Genomic DNA, 24,508 nt, shown 5'->3' with positions numbered 1-24,508 from the left:
AAGACCAAGTAGAGATTGCTAACGGGTTGGTGGTTATTGAGAATCGGTTGTTCCCAGTCAAGTAAGTAGAGGGGAGAAGCAGAGTATGTGGATACTGCAGTCTGCAAAAGACTTCATAATTTTGACTCAGTGGTATAAGTCTTGTCTCTGAGTCAGAGGGTCATGGGTTCAAGCCCCACTCCAGAGACTTGAGCGCATAATTCAGGCTGAGGGAGTGCTGCACCGTCAGAGGTGCCGTCTTTCGGATGAAACGTTAAACCGAAGCCCCGTCTGCTGTCTTGCGTATATGTAAATGATCCCATGGCACTATTTGAAGAACCGGGGAGTTCTCCCGGTGTCCCAGACAATATTTATTCCTCAACCAACACTTTAAAACCATGATCTGGTCATTTATACTGTTGGTAGGATCTTGCTGTATCCAAATTGGCTACTGTGTTTCCTACTTTACATAAGTGGCAACACTTCAAATGTACTTCATGGGCTGTAAAGCACTTTGGGAAGTCCTGAGATCGTGAAAAGCACGATATAAATGCATTTTTTTTTCTTTCTTTAGTTTATCTAATATGTCAACAGGGGAGCAATGATGCTCGAGGTACATGAAAATCTTTCTAATTTGTATATTGTTCCTTTGCGCAATGATGGAGACAAATGCTCTTATGGGGCACATGAAAGGAAATGATTAAAATATATTGTTTTGAGTACTGAGCACCAGAAATGGAGCTGAAGATATGAGGTCTTTTCAGTTGAGGTCAGCTGCAGCGAGGCCATTACAAATTCAGTGTGGAGAGATTTTTTTAAAATGAGAAACCAAAGTTAAAGGTTAGGTTGGTTGGTACAGGACACCACCAAGGTTGAAAAGCGTAGGAGGGAAGACGAGACAAATCATTAAGTAATGATTAAACTTGGGTTTTAAAAGCCTGAAGATTATACAAAGAAGGAAGACAAAGGCAAAGAGTTCTACAATTTTGAGGTTCTGACAAGAATGAGTTGGCCAACTGTTTTGATACAAAAAAAGTGATTTTGCAATAGCGCCATCTACAGTTATACAAACATTGTGGCTTCTCCAGTCCTGTATAATCAGAGTGGCAGAATTGAGATCCTATTGAGTACTGATTTTTTTTGTATTATTTTCAAAACGTGATTATTAATGCAAGCAACATTTTCAGAAATAATTTTCTGTACTTATTAAGGAGGCACTACCTTCATGAAAATGTTCAGCAAACCCCTTTTTCCATTTTTTCAAACACGACACAATAATTTAGTTTGCGTTGAAATGGATCACATTTCCTTTTGACGTAACGAGGCACAACTTTTTTGGCTCTTCTCCCTCCAAATAAAAGAAAATAAGCAAATTTTTTTCATAATGGCAGTAATCCTTTTAACACTGAACATTATGTATGAAAATGTAAATACAGAAATTAATAGAACCGTAGGATAATGTACTTGTGCAAGGCATTGTCTTTTCTGACCACCTCTGTGCCCTCTCTGAAGCTACAATGTCCTTCTGAAGGTCGGAGATCAAAATGGTACACGATACTCCAGATCAGATTTCGCCAAAGCCTTGTACAACACTATTATTGTGCCCCCAGTTTTGAATTGAACAGTCCAAGTAGTACAGTTCAGGATCCTGTTAAGTCCTGACATTGCCCTTGAACCTTTAGGTAATGGTCAATGATCAGTCACAAGTCTCTATCCCTTCCTGCTGCCTTTAACTTGCACCCACTCATACTCTATCCAAATTCTACACACCTAGGTACATAACTGCACGTTTAATCTACATTGCAAGATATTTGACAACTTTAGGTCCACTTCGCCAAATGCAGTCGTAATCTGTTTCTTTCTTTAAAGGTGCTTATTCTACCGCACAATTTAGTATCATCCACAACTTTAATAACTGCACTTTTTAATGCCCTGCTCCAGATCTTTAATGAGCATTAAAGATAGCACCAAACACTGGGGCACCCCACTAGTGACTGGATTCCATTCGTGAGCAAACTCATTTAAAACCAGCCTTTGTCTATAGTCCTTTTAGCCATTTGGCTATCTATCTCGTCATACCACCATCGACAGCTGTGAATTAATTTTAACAGTGCATCATGTGGCACTTTATCAAAAAAAAAATTAGGAATCCAAGTAGATGATATCTACTGGATCTCCCTGATCCACCATTCCAGTGACTACTACAAAAATTGCATCAGGTTTATCAAATATGATCTCTCTTTTCTGAAGAGATGTTGGACATCCCCTATCAAGCCCAAGCATTCTAAATGATCAATAATGGCATCCCTAATGCAACAGGATTATAGTTTCCAGGTTGTAATTTGAATCCCTTTTGAAAATAATAGCACCACGTGTACCTTCCTCCAATCATCTGGTACATCCCCATTCTCAGTGAACTAATAAAAATAATTACTACAACATCACTACCGCATTCAACATAAAGAACTAACACCTCATCACTGATCTAACAGCCGAGGTTCCTGGCTACAACACTACTCAAAGACAATGGACAGCACTCAACCAAATCTGCACAGGCCATGAACGATGCAGCCACATGCTCCACAAGTGGAAGATGAGGGACAACCCGAAGTGTGTTTGTGGCCATGAGTCCCAGACCATGGAACACATCACATCAACCTGCCCACTAAGATCTGTTGCGGAAGGCACCTCATTTTTCCACTCGGCATCTCAGGAGGCCATCGAATAGATCGCCAAACTAGATATCCCATTTTAAGCTTTTCCCGTCATACGAAAGTAGTAATACAACATCACGCTAAATCTCAGTCATTTCCTTCAGTATCCTAGAATAAATAACATCTGGCCCTAGTGTTTGTTCCACCTTGAGACCTTTTCATTTACCTTGCTTCATTTATCTTGAGTTTTAGGTTCATCTGCTACACAAGGGATAGATCCGACCCCCTCATGATTTAAAAACAAGCAGAAACTATCTGTTCAATTATTCTGCCATGACCTTGTCATCATCATTTGTAACTCTGCCTGCGGGCCCGTGCTATGGTTCTATTTGTTCTCTAACTGACGCTTTCCTGTTATTTTGACTTCTTTCAATTATCCTACTTTCCAGATTAATTTTAGCTTACTTAATATTTCTTTTTGTTAATGCTAGCTGTCTTTTTTTTAAACAATGTTTCCTGTATGAAAAATTATTACTCATTCTAGAAGCCTTAAAATACTTCTTTGAGTGCAAGTTGTTGGGCTAACTCTCCATGAAGCTACTGTGGCTTTATCGCGTTATATAATCTTTTTCTCCTCAGAGATGGAAGTACAAGGGTTTTAAGATTTTCCTTTCAGAATTTTTTTTAAATATAAGACAGACTTGCATTTATATAGTGCCTTTCCCGACCACCGGACGTCCCAAAGCGCTTTACAGCCAGTGAAGTACTTTTGAAGTGTAGTCACTGTTGTAGCAACATAGAAAAATAGGAGCAGGAGTAGGCCATTCGGCCCTTCGAGCCTGCTCCGCCGTTCAATATGATCATGGCTGATCCTCTGTCTCAATACTGTACCATATTCCCGCTCTCTCCCCATACCCCTTGATGTCTTTTGTGTCTAGAAATCTATCTATCTCCTTCTTAAATATATTCAATGACTTGGCCTCCACAGCCTTCTGTGATAGAGAATTCCACAGGTTCACCACCCTGAGTGAAGAAATTTCTCCTCATCAGTCCTAAATGTCCTACCCCGTATCCTGAGACAGTGACCCCTCGTTCTAGAACCCCCCAGCCAGGGGAAACATCCTCCCTGCATCCAGCCTATCTAGCCCTGTCAGAATTTTATATGTTTCAATGAGATCCCCTTTCATTCTTCTAAACTCTAGTGAATACAAGCCTAGTCGACCCAATCTCTCCTCATACGACAGTCCTGCCATCCCAGGAATCAGTCTGGTGAACCTTCGCTGCACTCCCTCCATGGCAAGTATACCCTTTTAGGTAAGGAGACCAAAACTGCACACCGTACTCCAGGTGTGGTCTCACCAAGGCCCTGTACAACTGTAGTAGTACAACTTGCTCCTGTACTCAAATCCTCTTGCAATGAAGGCCAACATACCATTTGTCTTCCTAACTGCTTGCTGCACCTGCATGTTAGCTTTCAGTGACTGGTGTACAAGGACACCCAGGTCCCTTTGTACATCAATATTTCCCAATCTATCACCATTTAAATAATACTCTGCCTTTCTGTATTTCCTAACGAAGTGGATAACTTCACATTTATCCACGTTATACTGCATCTGCCATGTATTTGCCCACTCACTCAACTCTAAATTGCCTTGAAGCCTCTTTGCATCCTCCTCGCAACTCACAATCCCACCTAGTTTTGTGTCGTCAGCAAACTTGGAAATATTACATTTGGTTCCCTCATCCAAATCATTGATATATATTGTGAATAGCTGGGGCCCAAGCACTGATCCCTGCGCTACCCCACTAGTCACCGCCTGCCACCCCGAAAAAGACCCATTTATTCCTACTCTCTGTTAACCAATTTTCAATCCATTTGTTGCTGTGCAAGGGTGTAGCTGCAGCTGTTGCTAAGCTACACAGACGCTTGCAACTTGTGCCAATTGTTCTGAAGCAACAGGGTTTGTTGCTTTATACGGAGCTCTCAGCTCCGTATCTTTTACTATAGCGTTCGGTTAGCCAGAATTTTTGATGAACAGGCACCACGTCGGTCCCGTCCGTGCCGGATACCAGAAAGTTTCCTGTAGTACTCTACCTTTCTGTTTTTCCTACTGAAGTGGATAACTTCACATTTATCCACGTTATACTGCATCTGCCATGTATTTGCCCACTCACTCAACTTGTCTAAATCATCTTGAAGCCTCTTTGCATCCTCCTAGTTTTGTGTCGTAAGCAAACTTGGAAATATTACATTTGGTTCCCTCATTAAAATCATTGATATATACTGTGAATATTGGGGCCCAAGTACTGATCCCTGCGGTACCCCACTAGTCACCGCCTGCCACCCCAAAAAAGACCCATTTATTCCTACTCTCTGTTTCCTGTCTGTTAACCAATTTTCAATCCATGCCAGTATATTATGCCCAATCCCAGGTGCTTTAATTTTGCACATTAACCTCTTATGTGGGACTTTATCAAAGGCCTTCTGAAAATCCAAGTACACCACATCCACTGGTTCTCCCTTATCTATTCTACCAGTTACACCCTCAAAAAAAAAACTCCAGTAGGTTTGTCAAACACGATTTCCCTTTCATAAATCCATGTTGACTTTGTCTAATCCCGTTGATATTTTCTAAGTGTCGTGTTATCACATCCTTTATAATAGACTCTAGCATTTTCCCTACTACTGATGTTAGGCTAACCGGTCTGTAGTTCCCTGTTTTCTCTCTCCCTCTTTTAAATAGTGGGGGTTACATTTGCCACCCTCCAATTTGCAGGAACTGTTCCATAATCTATAGAATTTTGGAAGATGACAACCAATGCATCCACTATTTCCAAGGCTACCTCTTTTAGTACTCTGGGATGCAGATTATCAGGCCCTGGGGATTTATCAGCTTTCAGTTCCATTAATTTCTTTGGCACTATTTTTTTACTAATACAAATTTCCTTTAATTCCTCCTTTTCACTAGACCTTTGGTTCCTGGGAAGTTATTTGTGTCCTCTTCTGTGAAGACAGAACCAAAGTATTTGTTTAATTGCTCAGCCATTTCCTTGTTCCCTATTATAAATTCTCCCATTTCTGACTGTAAGGGACCTACATTTGTCTTCACTAATCATTTTCTTTTTACATACTTGTAGAAGCTTTTACAGTCCGCTTTTAGGTTCCTTGCAAGTTTACTCTCATACTCTATTTTTCCCCTCTTAATCAATCTCTTGGTCCTTTTTTGCTGAATTCTAAACTGCTCCCAATCCTCAGGCTTGCTACTTTTTCTGGCAACTTTATATAACTCCTCTTTGGACCTAATACTATCCTTAATTTCTTTTGTTAGCCATGGTTCGGCCACTTTTCCTTTTGTGTTTTTGCACCAGAAAGGAATGTATAACTGTTGCAATTCATACATTCGATCCTTAAATGTTAGCCATTGCCTAGCCACCCTCATGCCTTTTAATAAAGCTCCCCAATTTATCATAGCCAACTCACTCCTCATACCATCGTAGTTTCCTTTGTTTAGGTTTAGGACCCTAGTTTCGGATTGGACTTCTTCACTTTACATCTTAATGAAGAATTCTCTCATGTTATGGTCACTCTTCCCTAAAGGATCCTGCACAACAAGATTATTAATTAACTCCTTCTCATTGCACAATACTCAATCTCTCAATCTAGGATAGCTTGTTCCCTAGTTGGCTCCTCAACATACCGGTCTAAAAAAACATCTCGTACACACTCCAGGAATTCATCCTCCACAGTATTATTGCTAATTTGGTTTGGCCAGTCTATATGTAGATTAAAGTCACCCATGATTACTGTAGTACCCTTGTTACATGCATCTCTAATTTCCTGTTTGATACCATCCCCTACATTACCACTAGTGTTTGGAGGCCTATAGACAACTCCCACCAATGTTTTCTGCCCCTTGGTGCTTCTTGGCTCCACCCAGACTGATTCTACATCTTGATTTTCTGAGCCAATATCCTTTCTCACTATTGCTTTGATTTCATCCTTTACTAACAAGGCCACCCCACCTCCTTTTCCTTTTTGCCTGTCCTTCTTAAATATCGAATATCCTTGGATATTCAGCTCCCAGCCTTGGTCACCCTGCAGCCATGTCTCTGTAATCGCAATTATATCGTATCCGTTTACATCTATTTGCACTGTTAATTCGTCTACCTTATTCCGAATGCTTCGTGCATTCAGATACAGTGCCTTTAGATTTGTCTTTTTAACATTTTAGACATTCAACATTTTTTTGTACTATGGCCCTATTTGTCCTATTACCATTTTTCTTACCCGGACCCTATTTGTTCGTGCACTCCTTTGTTTGTACGCTCTGTCCCTTCCTGACACAATCTGGTTATCCTTAACCCAATCACTTTCCTGCACTGCTTCCTTGTCTGTTCTCTTTAGCATTCTAGATTTCTCTCCACCGGGCCCCTCCCCCTCCCCCTCCCCCTCCCTTATTTAGATTAAAGCCCTATCTACCTCCCTAGTTATTCGATTCGCTAGAACTCTGGTCCTAGCATAGTTCAGGTGTATTCTGTCCCAACGGAACAGCTCTCTCTTTCCCCAGTACTGGTGCCAGTAGAATCATGAGCAAACACTATAGAATCATGAGCCCCACTCCTGACCTTATAATTGAGGAAAGATCATTGATGAAGCAGCTGAACATGGTTAGACTAAGAATGAGAATGTCCTGGGGCTGCAATGAAGGCTTCCAACAATTTTGAGCATCTTCCTGTGTGTCCTGTATAACTCAAACCCTGTAGGGTTTACTCTTTGTCCCCCCATTGACCTCAGTTTTGCTAGGGCTGCATGGTGCCATACGCGATCAGATGCTGTCTTGATGTTGAGGGCAGCTACTCAGCTGTTCCCCACATTCAGCTGTTGTGTTTATACCAAAATCAATGTTGTGACAAGGTCTGGAGCTGAGTGCTTCTGATGGAAGCTGAACTAAGCATCTACAAGCAGGTTACTAATAAGTAGTTGTTGCTTCATGGCCCTATTGGTGACTTCTTCCATCATTTTGTGGATGATTGGAAGAGGCTGATAGGAAGATCATTGGGTGGGTTAGATATTTCCTGCCTTTTGTGGATCTGACATACCTGGGCAATTTTCTAATTGTTGGGTAGATGCCAGTGTCACAGCTGCACTGGAATAGCTTGGATGGAGGGGGAGAGGCAGCTGGTTCTAGTGCACATGTATTTAGCACTACAACCAAGATATTGGCATGGCACATAACCAGTGCACTCAGCTGTTTCTTAAGGTCACGTGGATGGTGTGAATCAAATTGCCTAAAAATAGGCATCTATGATGGTGGGGTGCTCAGGCCGAAGACGTTTGCAAACATTTCAGCCTTTTTCCTTGCACTTGAGGGCTTAGCTCCTCCATGGCGGATGGTCAAAATGTGCATGGATCCTCTTCCTCCAGTTAGTTGCTAGATTGTCCACCGTCATTCGCAATTGCATGTGGTATGGCAACAGAACTTTGGTCTGATCTGCTAATTGTGGGACTGCTTAGCTCTGTCTATAATCTGCTAGTTTTGGTATTTAGCAAGCATGTAGCCTTGTGTTGTAGCTTCACCAGACTGATGCCCTAAGGCATCTTACACTCTCCATTGAACCAGGATTGATCTGCTGGCTCGACGGTGATGGAGGAGTGAGGGATCTGCCGTCGCCATGAGGGTACAGATTGTGGTGGTATACAATTCTTATGCTGCTCATGGCCTACTGCACCTCATGGATGACCAGTTTAGAACTGCTAGATGGGTGTTCACTAGGAGCAAGTGCCAAGAAAATCATCCCCTATTTATTTGTAACTGATCCTTTTTACATTCCTGCCCCCCTCCCCCCAATCTTTTCCTGACTACTTGCTGTGGTACACTTCCACAGATACCAGTACCTTGCCCAAGTGGTAATTTGTCATGGGTGATCCTGGTCAGAGCATCTTGACCAGGTTATTTTATCATGGTGGTGGGTTGGGGGGGGGGGGCAGAAATCACAGTCAAGGCCAATACTGTCCTTGCGTCCATTCTCACCCGCCTACCAGCAAACATCACCGGATAGTAACCAATAGTGGGAACTCTGGTTGACTTTTTCCCCCTCCCTCACCCATAGGGTTAAAGTCAATTGTAGGTAACTGCCTTTAAAAAGTAATCCAGATGATAAAATGCGGGTCTGAGTTTTCATTAACATAGGGTAGCTATTTGAACTGTTTCCAATTACAGGAAACTTTCTGGTATCCGGCACGGACGGGACCGATGTGTTGCCGGTTCATCAACAATTCCGGATAACCGAACGCTATAGTAAAAGATACGGAGCTCAGAGCTCCGTATAAAGCAACAAACCCTGTTACAGCTTCAAAACAATCGGCACAAGTTGCAAGCGTCTCTGTAGCTTAGCAACAGCTGCAGCTATACCCTTGCACAGCAACAAATGGAGTAAAAAAAGTAACTAAAAGTAAAAAAAGTTACCTGAACCAACTCCTGAATTTTGCCGGTGGATAGAGCGTTCCGGTTATTTAGGGGCCGGTTAATCGAAAGTTTCCTGTAAATACATTCACAAATACAAAAACTAACCAGATGAAAAATGTCTGTCTGAAAGCTGTAATGTAAGTCAGAGACTTAAACAAAGCTTCAGGACCTTGTTGAAACTCATTCCATATCAGGCGCAGTCTTTTTAGCATAGTGATTTTATGATAGGCTCGATGTCAAATTTTATGTTTCCCAATTGTAAACCACCAAAATTTATAAAAATAGAAAAGGAAAGGATAAAATGCTACACAGTTTTTAAAAAAAGCAACAGTCAGATAATAATTGAATTGTGATTAGGATTCTTCTGATAACTGGTCACTGATTTGTTGGTATTGACAGTATCCATACATTGTACCATGAATATCAACATGCAAATAGTAATTTTCATTAGTTTTTGGTAAAGTGGAGCCCTAACTAAAATTAATTTTATTTTAACAGATAAAAAATTTAGAGGTACTTAGGCCTAGAAATTCGCTATCGCTGCGCCAGGTCTTTAGCGCCCGAAAGTTAGCGCACGCCCGGATTCCCGTAGCGCCCGCCTGAAATTCAGTTGCAGCGCCCCAAGACGGAGGCGGGCGCTATTGCAGGGTTTGGCCGCCTCCGATTGGGGCGCTGAAAGTCAATTTCAGGCGTCCAGCTGCCGCAGCGCCACCCGATGCGGTGCGGCAGGCTGGGGTACTGCAGGCCTCCTCCTTCTCTTAAGGAGGAGCTGCCTGCAGCCGTGAGATCGCTGCTGGATTCCCCCGGCAAATGAGCCCGGCACCACGGAGAAGTGCCGGGCTCGCGGGGGTCAGAGACCAATGCCACGGGGGGGGGGTGGTGTGGGAGTCCGGGGAGGAAGGTGCGGCCAAGCGGCCGCCGGGAAAGCGGCCGGCCGCACCTCCACCTTTACGCCCCGGCCTCTCGGAGCTGCAAGGCCCCGTTTTACAAACGCTCTTTGCGCCCGCTACGGGAGAGGCGGCCGCAACTCAATTTGGGCGTCGGGCCGGCATCGCGTTGGAACCGGGGCGCTGCGCACACCGATGACGTCATCGGTGCCGGCGCAGCGCTACCGCCTAACGCCACCATTTGCGCTACACTGAATTCCAGGCTACCAACAGCGCCGGCGCAAAAGACCTCTTTAGGCACTAAGTGGGCGCTAACACCACTGAATTTCTAGGCCTTAATGCTGCCAAGTATAAAAATGCATTTTTTTTTAAAAAGGTGTGTCATCTGAAACACTAAGTGATGTTATAGAGCTCTGATCTCATCTAAATTGATTGTGAGCAGACTGCACTGCCCATTAGAAGAGGATGAGCCAGAAATTCTCAAGGTCAAGACAAGCCAAAGCTGTGTTAAGAATGCAGCTTGTTTTTCTAAGCCAATTTTTTTTTACTGATCAAGTAAAATTAAGGACACAGGCTGAAAATCTAACTTGTTTCTTGAATTTCCTTTTTTTTTGAAAAGGGAACAAATTGGGGGAATTTGTTAAATTTATTAATATAGTCCTTCAGTAAATGAATATTTTGCATAATTTGTACACAAAATATGATTGAAGCACTGAATGCTGTAGACTAGCTTTTCCAATCGGCATTATTTTAACAGTGGCATTAAACCATTTAAGAAAAAAAATGAATTACTGCTGACATTAAAATAATGGCAATAGAAAATCGCACCTTGAGTGTTTAAAGGAGGAGACAAGCCTAGCAGAATACTTTTAGTACAAATTAGTTCCCTTACCTGTCTTACAAAAAGAGAGATTAATTACAGCTGAGGCAGTGTCCAGGTGTTACAATCGACTTCATTATTTGTGGATTGGATTGGGAACGGGAAAAGTTAGCCAGGATTCCCACTCCAGATTATCATACTGTGAGCCCTGCCAAGAAGTGCACAGGTGAGGACAGGCTAGTATTTGGCTGTGAAGATCCTTTCCCCAAACAATGAAATAGCCTGCCAGTATTTTCTGGCTGAGCCTGCAGGTGAAGAATGAACACTTGTTTTGTACCAGTAGGCTGCTGCCCATGGAATTGTACCTCAGCATAGGTCACCACTCATGAGAAAGAAGGTGCAAAAATTGAGAAACCAAACAATCTCTTTATTTAAGTAGTTCATTTCTCTGCCATGGAGAACTGCCATCTTGTTTCTGCACTCAAACTCTGTGCTGCTTTGATGATCTACATCGAGGAAGCAGTCTGGATGTATTCAGGTCCAGCTCCGTGCAGTAATGTAAAGCTGAATACCTTTGGACTTTCCAGGATCTTGTGAAACGTTAATAACTGGGTGGGTGTGGCAGTTTGTTTTTCAGTTTCATTGCTTGGAAACTCTTCACTTCTTGCGTTGCATGACTGTGTCCATTATTTATAGTCACAAGACATTTGAGGAATGACGAGTATGGCAGTTGGCTGTCGGCGCTAAAAATTCAGTGCGTGACCATTCTATATGTTTGCCATTCTTTCAGTTCACATTCACACTCCAGATTTCCTTGTGAATTATTGTATATGTCGAGCTGAGCCAGATTTAGTTTATCATCTCACCCAGGCGTGCTTACATAGTGAGAGGAACTTCCCAAGGCCCTGCAGCATTGGCAAGACCTCAAATGCAGTAGGTGACCTATTGGTGCTGCGCGTCCTCAGAAAATTCTGCCCAGTGTCTCCATATTGTAAGTGAGCTCCTAAAGCCTTGGTGACTGGATGTGGTGAATACTAACAATAGTATATTACTGCAGGTTCTAAGTGTTATTGATGGGCTTTTTACTGTGAAATTTAAGTGAAGGGTCAAGAGTTATAATGAGTCAAGAGCAGCATCAACCTTTAAAAGTATATGATAGAAATCAGGCTGAATTATGAGGTGGTGAATGGTTAACAAAATGCCAATAGATTTTAGGAGGAAAGGAAACTGAAGGAGGCAGGGAGTTCCACAGTTTTGAGGTAGTGACAAAGAATTAGCCAAATTTGGAAATGGTGATGAGTCGATTTCAACACAATAATATAGCGAGGATGAAGAGCATGTAGAATGGCTAATGTATATATTTAATATATAATTGTTAATTATTATAGCATTTGAATTTAACTATTTTCTTTTCTCAAGTAGTAGAAGAATGTGCCATGGTCCTCATTATCTTATGTTACTCAGGAAGATTCTAATTAGACTTATTATGTTGATGATTACTGCGTAAAAGTCTTGTTGGAAAGGATTTAGATACTGAATAGAGTATATATGTGGAAAATAATTATAATTTCCATATAATGCAGTATGTGCCTAGTCTCGATGATGTAGGTGTGCTGACATAAGTAGAGTTGCCATTAACCTGTAATTTTAAGAAGTATACTATACCAGTTCTTACTAAACTATTAGAAGGGTTGTTAGTTCTGTTGTAGTACTTAATTGAGCGACAGGAACTGGAGGAAGAAACATTTTTCTACTGCCCCTGCAGTGCAAGGATTGTGGGAAACCTCAATAAGAAATACCCAACTTTGACCATTCTAATTTTACAAATAATGCCATTTAAGTGCTTATTGTGCCATGTCTATTTTGGCCACATGCTTGTTGTATATTTTTATATCTCAATACAGTACAAAGAATATTCTTTAAAATATTGCTGAGGGTGACATGCAAGTAGGCATAACAATGGCAGTTGAAATGTGATGCAGACAAATGTAAAGTGCTACCCATAGGAAGAAAAGATGGACAACATGTGTACTCCATGAATGGTGTTGAAAGAGTCTTCGTAGGCCCGACATTAAAAATGTTCCACCAATACAGAGTAGCAATCAACGAAGCTAATAGCCAAAACTGTAGAATATAAGTTAGAGAAGGTAATAATCAAATTTTATAGTGCTCTAGTCAGACCGCATTTTGTATACTTTGTCCAGTTCTGGTCGCCGAGAAAGAAGAGAAACATTCACGTACTGAAGGCAGTGCCGAGAAGAGCCAAAAGGCTGATCCCCAGTGTCAGGTATAAACTATGAGAAAAGACTGGAGAAACTTGGGCTTTTCAGCTTGGTAAGAAGGTGATGGAGAGATGATCTTATAGAGGTATATAAGATTATTATAGGTGTATAAAAAGTTAACCGGGAATGTTAAACTGCCAGAATAGAACAAGGGGCGCAGGTTCAAAAATAGAAGGGTACGTTTTGGACGGATATCAGGAAATTCTTGTTCATGCAGAAAGTGATCAACATGTGGAATAACCTTCCAGATAGAATAGGGAAGGCAAAATCCCTGGAAATCTTTTAAGAGACAATTAGATGCTGCAATGGTGAGACAGAATCTCTCTGGATGAGTAATTTCAATGGCCTTCCTCATCCACAATGATCTTGTGATTAAACCCACAGAACTCAAGTTGCTAAATAGAAGCACAATAACACTTCAAAGTGTTTTTTACCATTTTATAAAGAAACAAATCAGCAAATTTGAACTGGGTTATATTTTATTTGGCGACTTTGAAGGAATCCACGCAAGGACCATTTTGTTTAGTTTTACCAGACTCTAAATTGTGAGCTAGAATCATTGTTCAAAATATTGCTCAAAAAGGAAGAGGCTTTCCTCTTCCTTCAAACACTTCATCATTAATATAATTAAATACCCCAAATCCAAAGTAAATGTTTTATAAAACACATTTGTGTTTTGTCCTGTCAGATGGTAGCCTCTAATCATTAACTGGCAACGTAGAACATGCAGAAAAAGTGATCTGCACCACATCTAGTTTTACAGGGAAAGTATACTCTTAAATGGAGTATAGCAATAACAGGATTCACCTCCTATCTTTTTATTACATTGATCTAATCGCACTGTCATTTTGTTGGATTATGTACCTCATCTGCTGGAAGCATAACAATAATCACAAGAACATTTTTGAGTATTCCATTCACAGCATCTAGTAAAAATAATACTGTAAACCAGTATAATTACCAAGTGCAAAATGTTAGTTTTCATTTGCAACTAATTTATGCTGCATTTTATTTTTTGTTGCTTCTCCTTAATTCTCCAGTTATTAATTAAATAATAAAAACACTGTAGATTTAAATGGTTGCAGAGTAATCATTACTTGCAGAGCTTGCTTATCATGGAACTTTATTAACAATGACAGCTATTGGTTTTACACATAAATTACAGAACTAGGTTAATAAATATTTATCTTTCTCTAACGCCATATTTTTTTCTTTTCTTTTGATAGGCTTGTTTATCTTTCCTATCTATTACATTTGTAAGAAGCAGAGGAAAAGGTCACAGACTGGTATGTTTACGTAAAAGAAAAACAAGCCTTGTTTACATGGGTAACGACGGATGTGTCAGGGTCCTCACAGAACTCTGCAGTGAGAAGCAATAGCACGTAATTAACAACCAGATATTGAACAAACATGAAACTGAGAATGTTGTCATGAATTATTTTTTGGCCATATTACTAAGTAGTACACCATTCTCGGAATAACTTCCAAAGACCTGGCTTCAAGCACTGTGATGTACAACTCAAGAAAGAAGAAACTAAACAGATTGCTTTCTTTTTATGGATGGCTCTGGGGTAAAAGATAACAACAGTGCGGAAGATGGGGCTGTTCTTCCATTTTGCACATGTTAGCAGTACTAAGCTATAATCATGGATGGTGTGGGCCTCTGGCAATGTTTGCACTTCCTGCATTGTCCTAACACTGTCTTAAAACCTCAATTTCTAAAGAGAACTTTTCTCTGCACTATGTGATATTTCTGTTCCCTTCACAATGAAGATTCTCATCTCAAGGGATACTTATGTGCTATACACTCCACTTCATTAAGATCTCATCTAATTGGATATTTCATACACAGCTCTTTTAGCAGTTATCATTTGCAATGGTGGCAATTGTAATTTAGCTCAAGCCACTTGAGGTAAACTGGGGTATTTTAGAATACTGCTCGAGTTGACTCTGCCACTTAGACCAAATAGCAAGCAGATCTGATCTTTATAATTCTGGAGTCATGGTCAATAGCATGAGTCTGAATTATAGCCAAAATAATGTATACAGTAGGTTTTATCCTCAACAAAAACTGTCCATGCTTTATTTCAGTAGTGGGAAATATTGGAATCTGGTCAAAACTTGCTGAAGTGTGAACAAGCAAAATAAATTCAGATCATGCAAAAGCAAACTCTTTTTGTTAATTGCCAATTTGGATGACTGGTGTCATCAAACTTAACGAGTTAGCAAGTGACCCCTAGGGGCCACAAACAATAAACTGTAAATTATAAAAATGTTCAAGAAAAATTAACAAATTAAATTAAAATTTGGTCTTGGGTGATGACGATGCACTCCAGTCCCTCCGGTGTATACCAGTCACGGAAGGCCTCAAGCGTACCGGTGGACACCGCATGCTGCCTCTCCAGGGACACCCAGGCGCGGACATAGCCGCGGAAGAGAGGTAGGCAGTCGGGCTGAATGACCCATCGACTGCACACTGCCTGGACCTATGGATGGCCACCTTGGATCATGCAAAAGCAAACCTTTGTAAATTATATCTCAATTAATTACAAGTTCAATTGACTGCCTAGGATCTTCCCACTTAGCTTCACTGTTGAGTGCCAATTGCGACTAATTGCCAGGATAGTGGAAGTGAAGGAAATCCTGAGACCAGATCTGGCAATCATATTTCACCTGCTTGCATTCCATTTAATAACATTAAATGATGCCATCTTAAAGTAACTTTTAGTGCCTTATTAGCAATTTTTTTGTGGGAGGAGAACCTTTCTGCTGCTAAAAGCCATGCTATAGGCAAGATATAGTTTAATTCTATTGCTGTAGTATAAAATGAGTCACTTGACAGTCTAAGCATTTTTTTAAACTATCTTAATGTTAACTAATATTGCAAGGAACTGCAAAAAAGTTGTGCATGTGGGAAGGTTTTGTGGTTTTGCTAGAAATGTTTCTTCATAGCTAATATTTTTACAATTACACAACCATATTGATCATCCAGTGCTTCCTTTCATTAGAGAGAACTGTCTTATGTATTGCATTTATATGTCCTGCTCATTAGAACTTGAGAAAAGCTAGAAGGAGAAAGGCTATTTGGTTCAACAAGCCCACTTCTTCCATAGTCCGTGTATAATTAAGCTTAATCCTGGACTATATCCCACTCATTTAAACTCAAGTTGTAGCTTAGTATTTATAAGAACTTTACATTGACTGAAAATTTTCAGTGAATAACTGTAATCCTACAATATCTTTACTAATAGATATCCCTTCAACATGAGCACGTATTGTGCTTTCTGTCATATTGGCCCGGATTTTGCGGTCAGCGGTGAAATGATGGTGCTCGCCGCTGACCTCGAAGAAAGCTGCACACAAAGATCTAGCGATCTCTGACGTCGATTTCACCTCTCCTGATGTTAATTTGAATCTGACGGCAAGTCTGGGGGATCTCCAGAGTCCAGCAACAGCGATGTCATCAAGCTGGCTAAGCAGCCAGTCACATTGAAGAATTCTCACAGACAGCAAACCAGGAAGTAGAAAGCAGGTTTTATCCTTCGCTTTTTAATCATTTTACAGAGGGCGAAATAAAAATCGGGACATACTCATGGGATTAAGGTAGAACCTGAAATATCACAAACAATTTTTTTTAATTCATAAAAAAATGGAAATTTTACCATAATGGAAAAATTTGACATTCCACAAATATAATATAAATTTAGTTTTTCATGGGCAAAACGGTTGTTCAGTAATTATGACTCAGTATGCTATTAAAAATGCAGTTACACCTTGGTCAACAAGGTTTAACTTTATTGGGGCGGTTTTAAGAGCGATATTTCAGCGTAAAAGCTAAGTTCTCGTCAGTTCAGTGATTTCAATTGATTGCCGGCTATGGGGAGTTCAGCAGCGCACCCTGTGGAGGAGCAGGGAATGGCTGACAGCAACTTCTGGATTTCTGCATTTAATTGCACATGTGTACTCCAGAAGTTGCTGTTAGATTCACAGTTGTAATAACGGCGAACTCTGACATTTTCGCCGTCATTACAACCGCAAATTCTGGGCCATTGTGTATTATCTGCATTTTTAAAAATCTCCGTAAACCCATCTGTTTAATTGGACCAAAACCTTTTGAATGCAGTTTATATCTTCTGTACACTTCTCACTTGGCCATATTGCTTTCTGTCATCAGCAAATTCAATATTACAAGAAGCACTGTTCTCTAAATCATTTCTGGATAGTGTTAATGACAGGGAAACCAAACAAACCGCTGCAGAATTCAATTGGTCTCTGAACCTAAGCAGATATTTTTTTTATATTTAATTCAAGCACCTGCTTCCTATTACCAAACCAGTTTTCAGTCAGCTATCTAATACGCCCTGAGCCTTAACCTTCTTTAAAAGTCCCACATGTGGAACTTTAACAAATGATTTTTGAAAATCTAAATAGTCCTCATCCCTCAAATAATACCAGTGCTTCTAAATCCATGCTGATTGTTACTTATAACTTTTGACAATATCCCATAGAATGCTCTTAAACCTTTTTTTTAACTAATATAGTTAGGCTAAATTGTCTCTAATTTCTAGATTCGCAACTTAGCCTTTTTTTTTGAATATTGGGATAAAATCACCATTCTCTATACCTTGGGTACAGCTCCAGCATTTATAGAAGTTCTGAAAATATTAATCTCAGCACAGTCAAAACCCGATTGGATCATAATTTATGCTGATCCAGTAATATGATCTAAACAAATAGGTGTTTTGTCCTGATATTGCACCGTTTTGGAACCATTAACTATCATTAGTATTTTTCCTTTTTAAACCAATTTAAAAATCTGTGTAGGTCCCTTTTTTATTTCAATACACCAAAATCTCTGCTGAAGTGCTTAAGAAATGAATAATTTCTAAATTCATACAATTAGTTTAAATATAATGGCCCAGAATTTGCAGTCAGCGGCAAAGCAAAGGTGTTCGCCACTGGCTCTGAAGTAAGATTCCCACAAAGATCTCGCGATCTCTGTCGAGAAGTTTGGGTTTTCCGACGCGTAATTCAAATCAACAGAGTTTGGTGGGGATCTCCTAGTGTGAGCTGCCGTGACGTCAACAACCTGTCTAAGGAAGTGAGTTAGCTCTTAAAATTCTAACTTTCTAAAAAGGTTAGAGAGAGCAAAACAAAGATTGGGTCTCTCGCATGGGGAAATGGCAAACCTGAAATAAATGTGAACAAACTTAAAACAACATTTATTTTTTGTTTTTCAGGGCCATAACCTTTGTTTAGCAGTCAATATACTGTTAAAATCCCAGTTACATCTAATCCCTTTGGGTCTAACTTTTAGTGGGGAATTTAACAGCAGTATTACTGCGGAAGAACCAACATTTTCGTCAGTTTCCATGATTTGAGAGATTACACTGATTGCCGGCTCTGTTTGGGGGGGGCGTGGCAAAGCGCAGCCTGTGTCGGAGCAGTGAATGGCAGATCACAACTTCAGGATTTCCACATGTATCAAATCCCAAAGTTGCGGTCAGTTTCAAACATGGAATGACGGCGAACGCTGCCAGTTCACCATCAACTGGACCGCAAATTTCAGGCCATTACTTATTGGTTTGTAGCATGTACAGGTCTTGTACTGTTATTTTCCTATTAAGTTAATAAGGTGCTCACTGTTAAGATTACAGATCATATTCTTCACACTTTTTTTGCAATTTTTTTATATAGGGTATCTGAAAGATGATTTCTGCGATAAACTGACTTATGATTGCAAACATTTCTTTTTATAACTTCTAAAAGTGTAATACAGTACATTAAAACAATGTGATATTGACAGGTTTTGACTAATGACCAGAGGTCACGAAAATCCCACTAAGACTTGACATTGGGTAGTGCAAATATCTGTTTGAGTGTAACAGGAAGCTGTGATTGGCTGAGAATTACATCAAAGCCCATGATAAAAATATGTGTTTTGGGGGGGAAATTGTTTTTTTACTTTCTGTAAAATGAAATATCAGTTTGGGTATAATCTGTGAAAACAGGTAATGATGTAAGTGCATTGACAACCCCCGCTCCACAAATAACGCTAAAGACATATGAAGGTTAAATCCATGAGCCAGTGGCTCTGAAAGGAGCCATACTTGCAGGGAGCATGGGGCAGAGAATTGGGGCTGCAATATTGTAGCCCTATCTCTGTCCTATGCTTCCTTTGAGTACAGCTTCCTTGCTGGGAGCACAGGGTCATGGAATTGGACTCTGATCTACATATTTCACTTAAAAGCAACATTCTTTTGGTTGGTATTTTTCCATTAACTGTTGGATCTTTATCAGGATTGACCCTCTTACACTTGCAAACATTAATTCCCCAAAACCAAAAAGCCAACCCTTGTATATGCAGAAATTTTAGAATATTATTAATTGATTTAGATTTTAATGAAGCTTTTGATTTTTTTTTTAGTTCTGTGAAATCAAGTAAAATTAGTGCTAATGGTCCAGACTGCAGGGTCTTCCTTCACATCTCTCTTTGTTTCTTACACACACAAAGTAAAAACAGAATAATGGAGAAGTCCATTACTTAATCCCAGGAATTAAATAATCTTTTGTCAAGGCATGTTACTTTTTATTGCATCATGGTTTGTTTACTCAGAGGTTTGAACAATTGTCAGTTGCTCCTAAGGATGATTTTTCACAACTTTGAAATTGATGGAGTAATGGAGTAATTTTTCATCTTCACTGCCTGGGTGGTAATTTGGTGAGCTGAATGCCTGCCCATTTTAGAACCTGCTTGATTAAATCAATTGAATGAAAATTGGGCGGGTTCTACAATGGGCAGCGATCCACTCTGCCAGATTACTGCCCAGACGCTAAGCATGAAAATTTTCCCCAATGAGACACTTGGCAATAGGGCAAACCATTTTCTTCCCTCGTTCCGTATTGGTTTTCGAGATTTATCCTCTCTTGTTATTTCCTGTATCTCTCAGTTATACTTTCCTTGCTTGCTTTTGTATCTGAGATGTCCTCGTCCACATTGTATCTGAAGTAACACCTCTCCTCTTCACTCAACTGTTTGCAAGGTCTATTGCTGTCCATTCCCCTTCCTCCTATTTGTTCCCTTTAATCTGAAACCCCTCCTGATAGCAATCTTAGGAAAATTTCTGCCTCATTGATGAAACCAGGAATTTGCACATGATTGGCCAAATTAATTTTTTACTCAGGGAACGAGTTGTACATTGGGCAGGGGTAGGAGCCCAGCCTCCGTTGGAGAACAGCCTAACCTGCTTGTAAGTTACTAAAAATTATCATCTGCATCTTTGGAATAGTTTACTATTTTTGGCCACATGTCCAACCACAATGGTTAGTTAGAAATGGTAGCTAGCCATGACACAGATGTGGGAATTTCCTCGGGTTTCCCTGAATGACCGCCAGGTAAACGGGTTTTCCACCAAAATTACGGCAGCCAATCAGGAGAATTCCCAAGCAAATTCCCAATGAGATTCTTTAATTCTGGTTACTTCTAATCCTAGTTCTTTAAACTCTGACCTTAGCTTGTGCATATTGGAAGATAATATCTAGGACTGTTTTTAATTTTTACTTCATTTTTTTTTTTAAAACACATAACTTGAGTCAAGTGGGTATAACAAGTGCTTTTTGATCTATGAAAGAACTATTTTGGCAAAACCACAGACCACATGACATTTTGTACAGTACTTCCTCTTTCAATCAGTAGTATTCTGTTCAGGTCACTTTTTGTTTGTTACATCTCCTTTTTTTGTCTTAATACAAGATATTTGATTTTTCAAAATGGTTATGGGGTAACTGCATGAGCAAACTTGGTAACTGGACAGATATAATGGTATTATTATTTAAGTGATTTTTTTAATGTAGGTACAGTAATATTTTTCTGTTTCCAAATAGCTGCAGTAGAATGAATGCTGCATAGTGCCCTTAAAAGAAATGGTTTCTGTTTGTAAGTGTTAATGGATAATCCATCACCAAAGCGTGTGCCTTTTTTATTTGATGTGGCCTCGTCAAAAATTGTCTTTTCACGAAGCAAATTGCTTAAATTATGGCAGCAGCTACTCTGCAATGATCCAGAGTACAAATCCATAAAGGTGTTCATTTTTTTAATGCCAATTAATTCCCCCCACCCACAGGAGAGAGCAGGTGAAAACTTGAAACTAGAGGGTACTTTGCACTTGTGGTAAATGTTTATTGATCTTCTGCCAATTATAGGGTCCTGCTGGTCGGGATCAGAAAAAAATTCAACAGTTTTACTTTTACGAAGTAGTTTCACTGTGGATTGTGCCGGGATAAATATATTTAAGCTTATTCACATTAATTTTATGGTTTCGTTTAAAAAAAAAAAGAAATGTAATTGTTAATCCAATGACACTGTTACAGCCAATTCCATAAAAACCACTAAATGAATCAGATTAGTAAAAATTACAGTACATAATACATTCTATGTAAATGTGTCTGATTAATGACTCATCTGCATTCATAAACTAGAAATAACAGCTTGGGTAGTTCAAGAGACATGTGACTGGACCACAAACAACTACCAGTACTACTTCTGATAGCTTTTTGTGCAAAAAACAATAGCTGAAATAATGTGATTAAGTATATCAAATGTACTATTCTAGAGAAAAATAAAATGGAATTACATTGTGTCATGTTTTTAATGTTAAGTTAATACTTGTATTTTCTCTCTTGATTTCTTGGTGCTTTAATTGAATGAGCATTAAAAAAATGTCATTCCTTGCATGTAACAAATTGCTGAATTCAACAAAATATTCAACTTCTTTCAATGGAAGACATTTTAAGTCCATTAATTTTCTACATTCTAGCAACTTGAAGTCAAATATGGAAATATGAACATATTTGTTTCCAGTATAGATGTTATCCCTTTTAGAAGTGTATTTTGAGGGACCGGGTTTCAATGTAGGTCGATGAGCATAGTGATCCTGGGTGAGCAGGACTTGGTGCAGGATAGGATATGGGCAACAGAGTTTTGGATGAGCTGAAGTTTATGGAAGGTGGAGGATGGAAGGCAGCCGGGAGAGCATTGGAATACTAGTGTCTGGAGGTGACAAGAGCGTGGATGACGGATATAAATGCAGTACAACTGGATGGCAAACTTGTATATGACATCAAGATACAAGCATTCCCTGTGTGCACAGTAGAGGAAAATCAGAAATAAAAACTGAAAATGCTGGAAATACTCAGCAGGTCAGGCAGCATCTGTGGAGAGAGAAACAGAGTTAACATTTCCTCGATGACCTTTCATCAGAACTGGAAAAAGTTTGGAGCTATAACAGGTTTTAAGCAAGTGCAGAGGCAGGGAAAGAGGGGAGGGGAGGAAAGAAAAAAAGGGAAGGTCTGTGATTGGGTGGAAGGCAGGAGAGATTAAAAGACAAAAGGTTTGATTGTACGAGGCAAAAGGAGATGGTAATGGGACAAGTAAAGAAACAAAAGATGGGTCTAGAAGAGGTGTAAATGGGAATAGAATCATAGAATGGTTACAGCACAGAAGGAGGCCATTCAGCCCCTCAAGCCCGTGTCAGCTCTCTGCAAGGGCAATTTAGCTAGTCCCACTCTCCTGCCCTTTCTCCAGAGCCCTGCAATTTTTTTTCCTTCAGGTACTTATCCAATTCCCTTTTAAAAGCCACGATTAAATCTGCCTCCACCACCCTATCAGGCAGTGCATTTCAGATCATAGAATCATAGAATGGTTACAACACAGAAGGAGGCCATTCGGCCCATCGAGCTCATGCTGGCTCTCTGCAAGAGCACTTCAGCCAGTTCCACTCCCCCGCCCTTTCCCCGTAAACCACTCGCTGTGTAAAAAGGTTTTTCCTCATGTCGTCGCCTTTGGTTCTTCTGCCAATCACCTTAAATCTGTGTCCTCTGGTTCTCGACCCTTCTGCCAATGAGAACAGTTGTCAAATTTTTTTGTCTTGGTGTACTCCTGTGAAGCACCTTGGGACGTTTTACTACGTTAAAGGTGCTATATAAATACAAGTTGTTGTTTCTATCTACTCTGTCTACACCCCTCGTGATTTTGAACACCTATCAAATCTCCTCTCAACCTTCTCTACTCTAAGGAGAACAACCCCAGGCTTTCCAGTCTATCCATGTAACTGAAGTCCCGAACCATTCTTGTAAATCTTTTCTGCACCCTCTAAGGCCTTCACATCCTTCCTAAAGTGCGGTGCCCAGAATTGGACACAATACTCCAGTTGAGGCAGAACCAGTGTTATATAGGATTACATAGGATATATGGTACGGCACAGAAACAGGTCATTCGGCCCAACCAGTCCATGCCGGCATTTATGCTCCATTCGAGCCTCCTTTCGTCTTTCCTCGTCTAAATCTATCGGCATAACCCTCTATTAGGACTTAGATATATTTCTGAAGGAGTTGGATATATTTCTTAAGGCTAAAGGAATCAAGGGATATAGGGAGAAAGCAGGGACAGGGTACTGAATTTGGATGATCAGCCATGATCTCATTAAATGGCGGAACAGGCTTGAGTGGCCGAATGGCCTACCCCTGCTCCTATCTTCTATATTTCTATGTTTCTATATTCCCTTCTCCCTTATATGCTTGTCTAGCCTCCCCTTAAAGGCATCTATATTTTTCGCTTCAACCACTCTCTGTGGTAGCAAGTTCCACATTCTCGCCACTCTTTGGGTAAAGAAGTTTCTTCTGAATTCCCTATTGGATTTCTTGGTGACTATCTTATATTGATGGCCTCTAGTTTTGCTCTTCCCCATAAGTGGAAACATTCTCTCTGCATCCACTCTATCAAAACCTTTCATAATAGAAACAATCTCTATTAGGTCACTCCTCAGCCTTTTTTCAAGAGAAAAGAGACCCAGCCTGTTCATCCTTTCCTGATATGTATACCATCGCATTTCTGGTATCATCCTTGTAAATCTTCTCTGCACCCTCTCCAGTGCCTCTATATCCTTTTTATAATATGGCAACCAGAACTGTACGCAGTACTCTTAAGTGTGGTCTAACCAAGGTTCAATACAGGTTTAGCATAACTTCCCTACTTTTCAATTCTATACCTCTAGAAATAAACCCTAGTGCTTGGTTTGCTTTTTTTATGCCCTGTGTCGCAACATTTAGTGATTTGTGTATTTGCACTTCGAGATCCCTTTGCTCCTCTACCCCACCCAGACTCGCACCCTCCAAGTGATAAGTGACCTCCCTATTCTTCCTACAAAAATGTAATACCTCACATTTATCTGTGATGAACTTCATTTGCCAATTATATGCCCATTCTGCAAGCTTATTAATGTCCTCCTGTAATTTGTTGCAGTCCTCCTCAGTATTAACTATCCCCCCAATTTGGTATCCTCCACAAATTTAGAAATTGTATTTTTGATTCCAAAGTCTAAATCGTTAATATAAATTGTGAACAACAGTGGTCCCAGCACTG

At 40.1% G+C, this 24,508-nt stretch overlaps 1 protein-coding gene across 2 annotated transcripts in view; it reads left to right on the top strand.

Annotated features, from left to right (window-relative positions):
- The window catches only part of rnf217 (ring finger protein 217), a 181,756-nt gene extending 160,030 nt beyond the window's left edge, over positions 1–21,726 (top strand). The window contains exons 6-7 of one of the 2 annotated variants that reach the window (XM_085997216.1): positions 14,316–14,375; positions 16,341–21,726. In XM_085997216.1, coding sequence (XP_085853342.1) covers positions 14,316–14,375; positions 16,341–16,357 — 77 coding nt within the window. In that variant the 3' untranslated portion in view covers positions 16,358–21,726. Of the gene's footprint in view, positions 1–14,315 lie in introns of both variants that reach the window. The other variant, XM_085997215.1, reaches the window with a different exon arrangement.
- Positions 21,727–24,508: the final 2,782 nt, after the last annotated feature.

This window comes from Somniosus microcephalus, chromosome 9 (assembly GCF_052327205.1).
Source record: "Somniosus microcephalus isolate GS21.2 chromosome 9, FLI_Smic_1.0, whole genome shotgun sequence".
In the NCBI taxonomy this organism is placed as follows: Eukaryota; Metazoa; Chordata; class Chondrichthyes; order Squaliformes; family Somniosidae; genus Somniosus; species Somniosus microcephalus.
The sequence above is the reverse complement of the archived record's forward strand: the minus strand, read 5'-3'. Positions and strand labels throughout refer to the sequence as shown.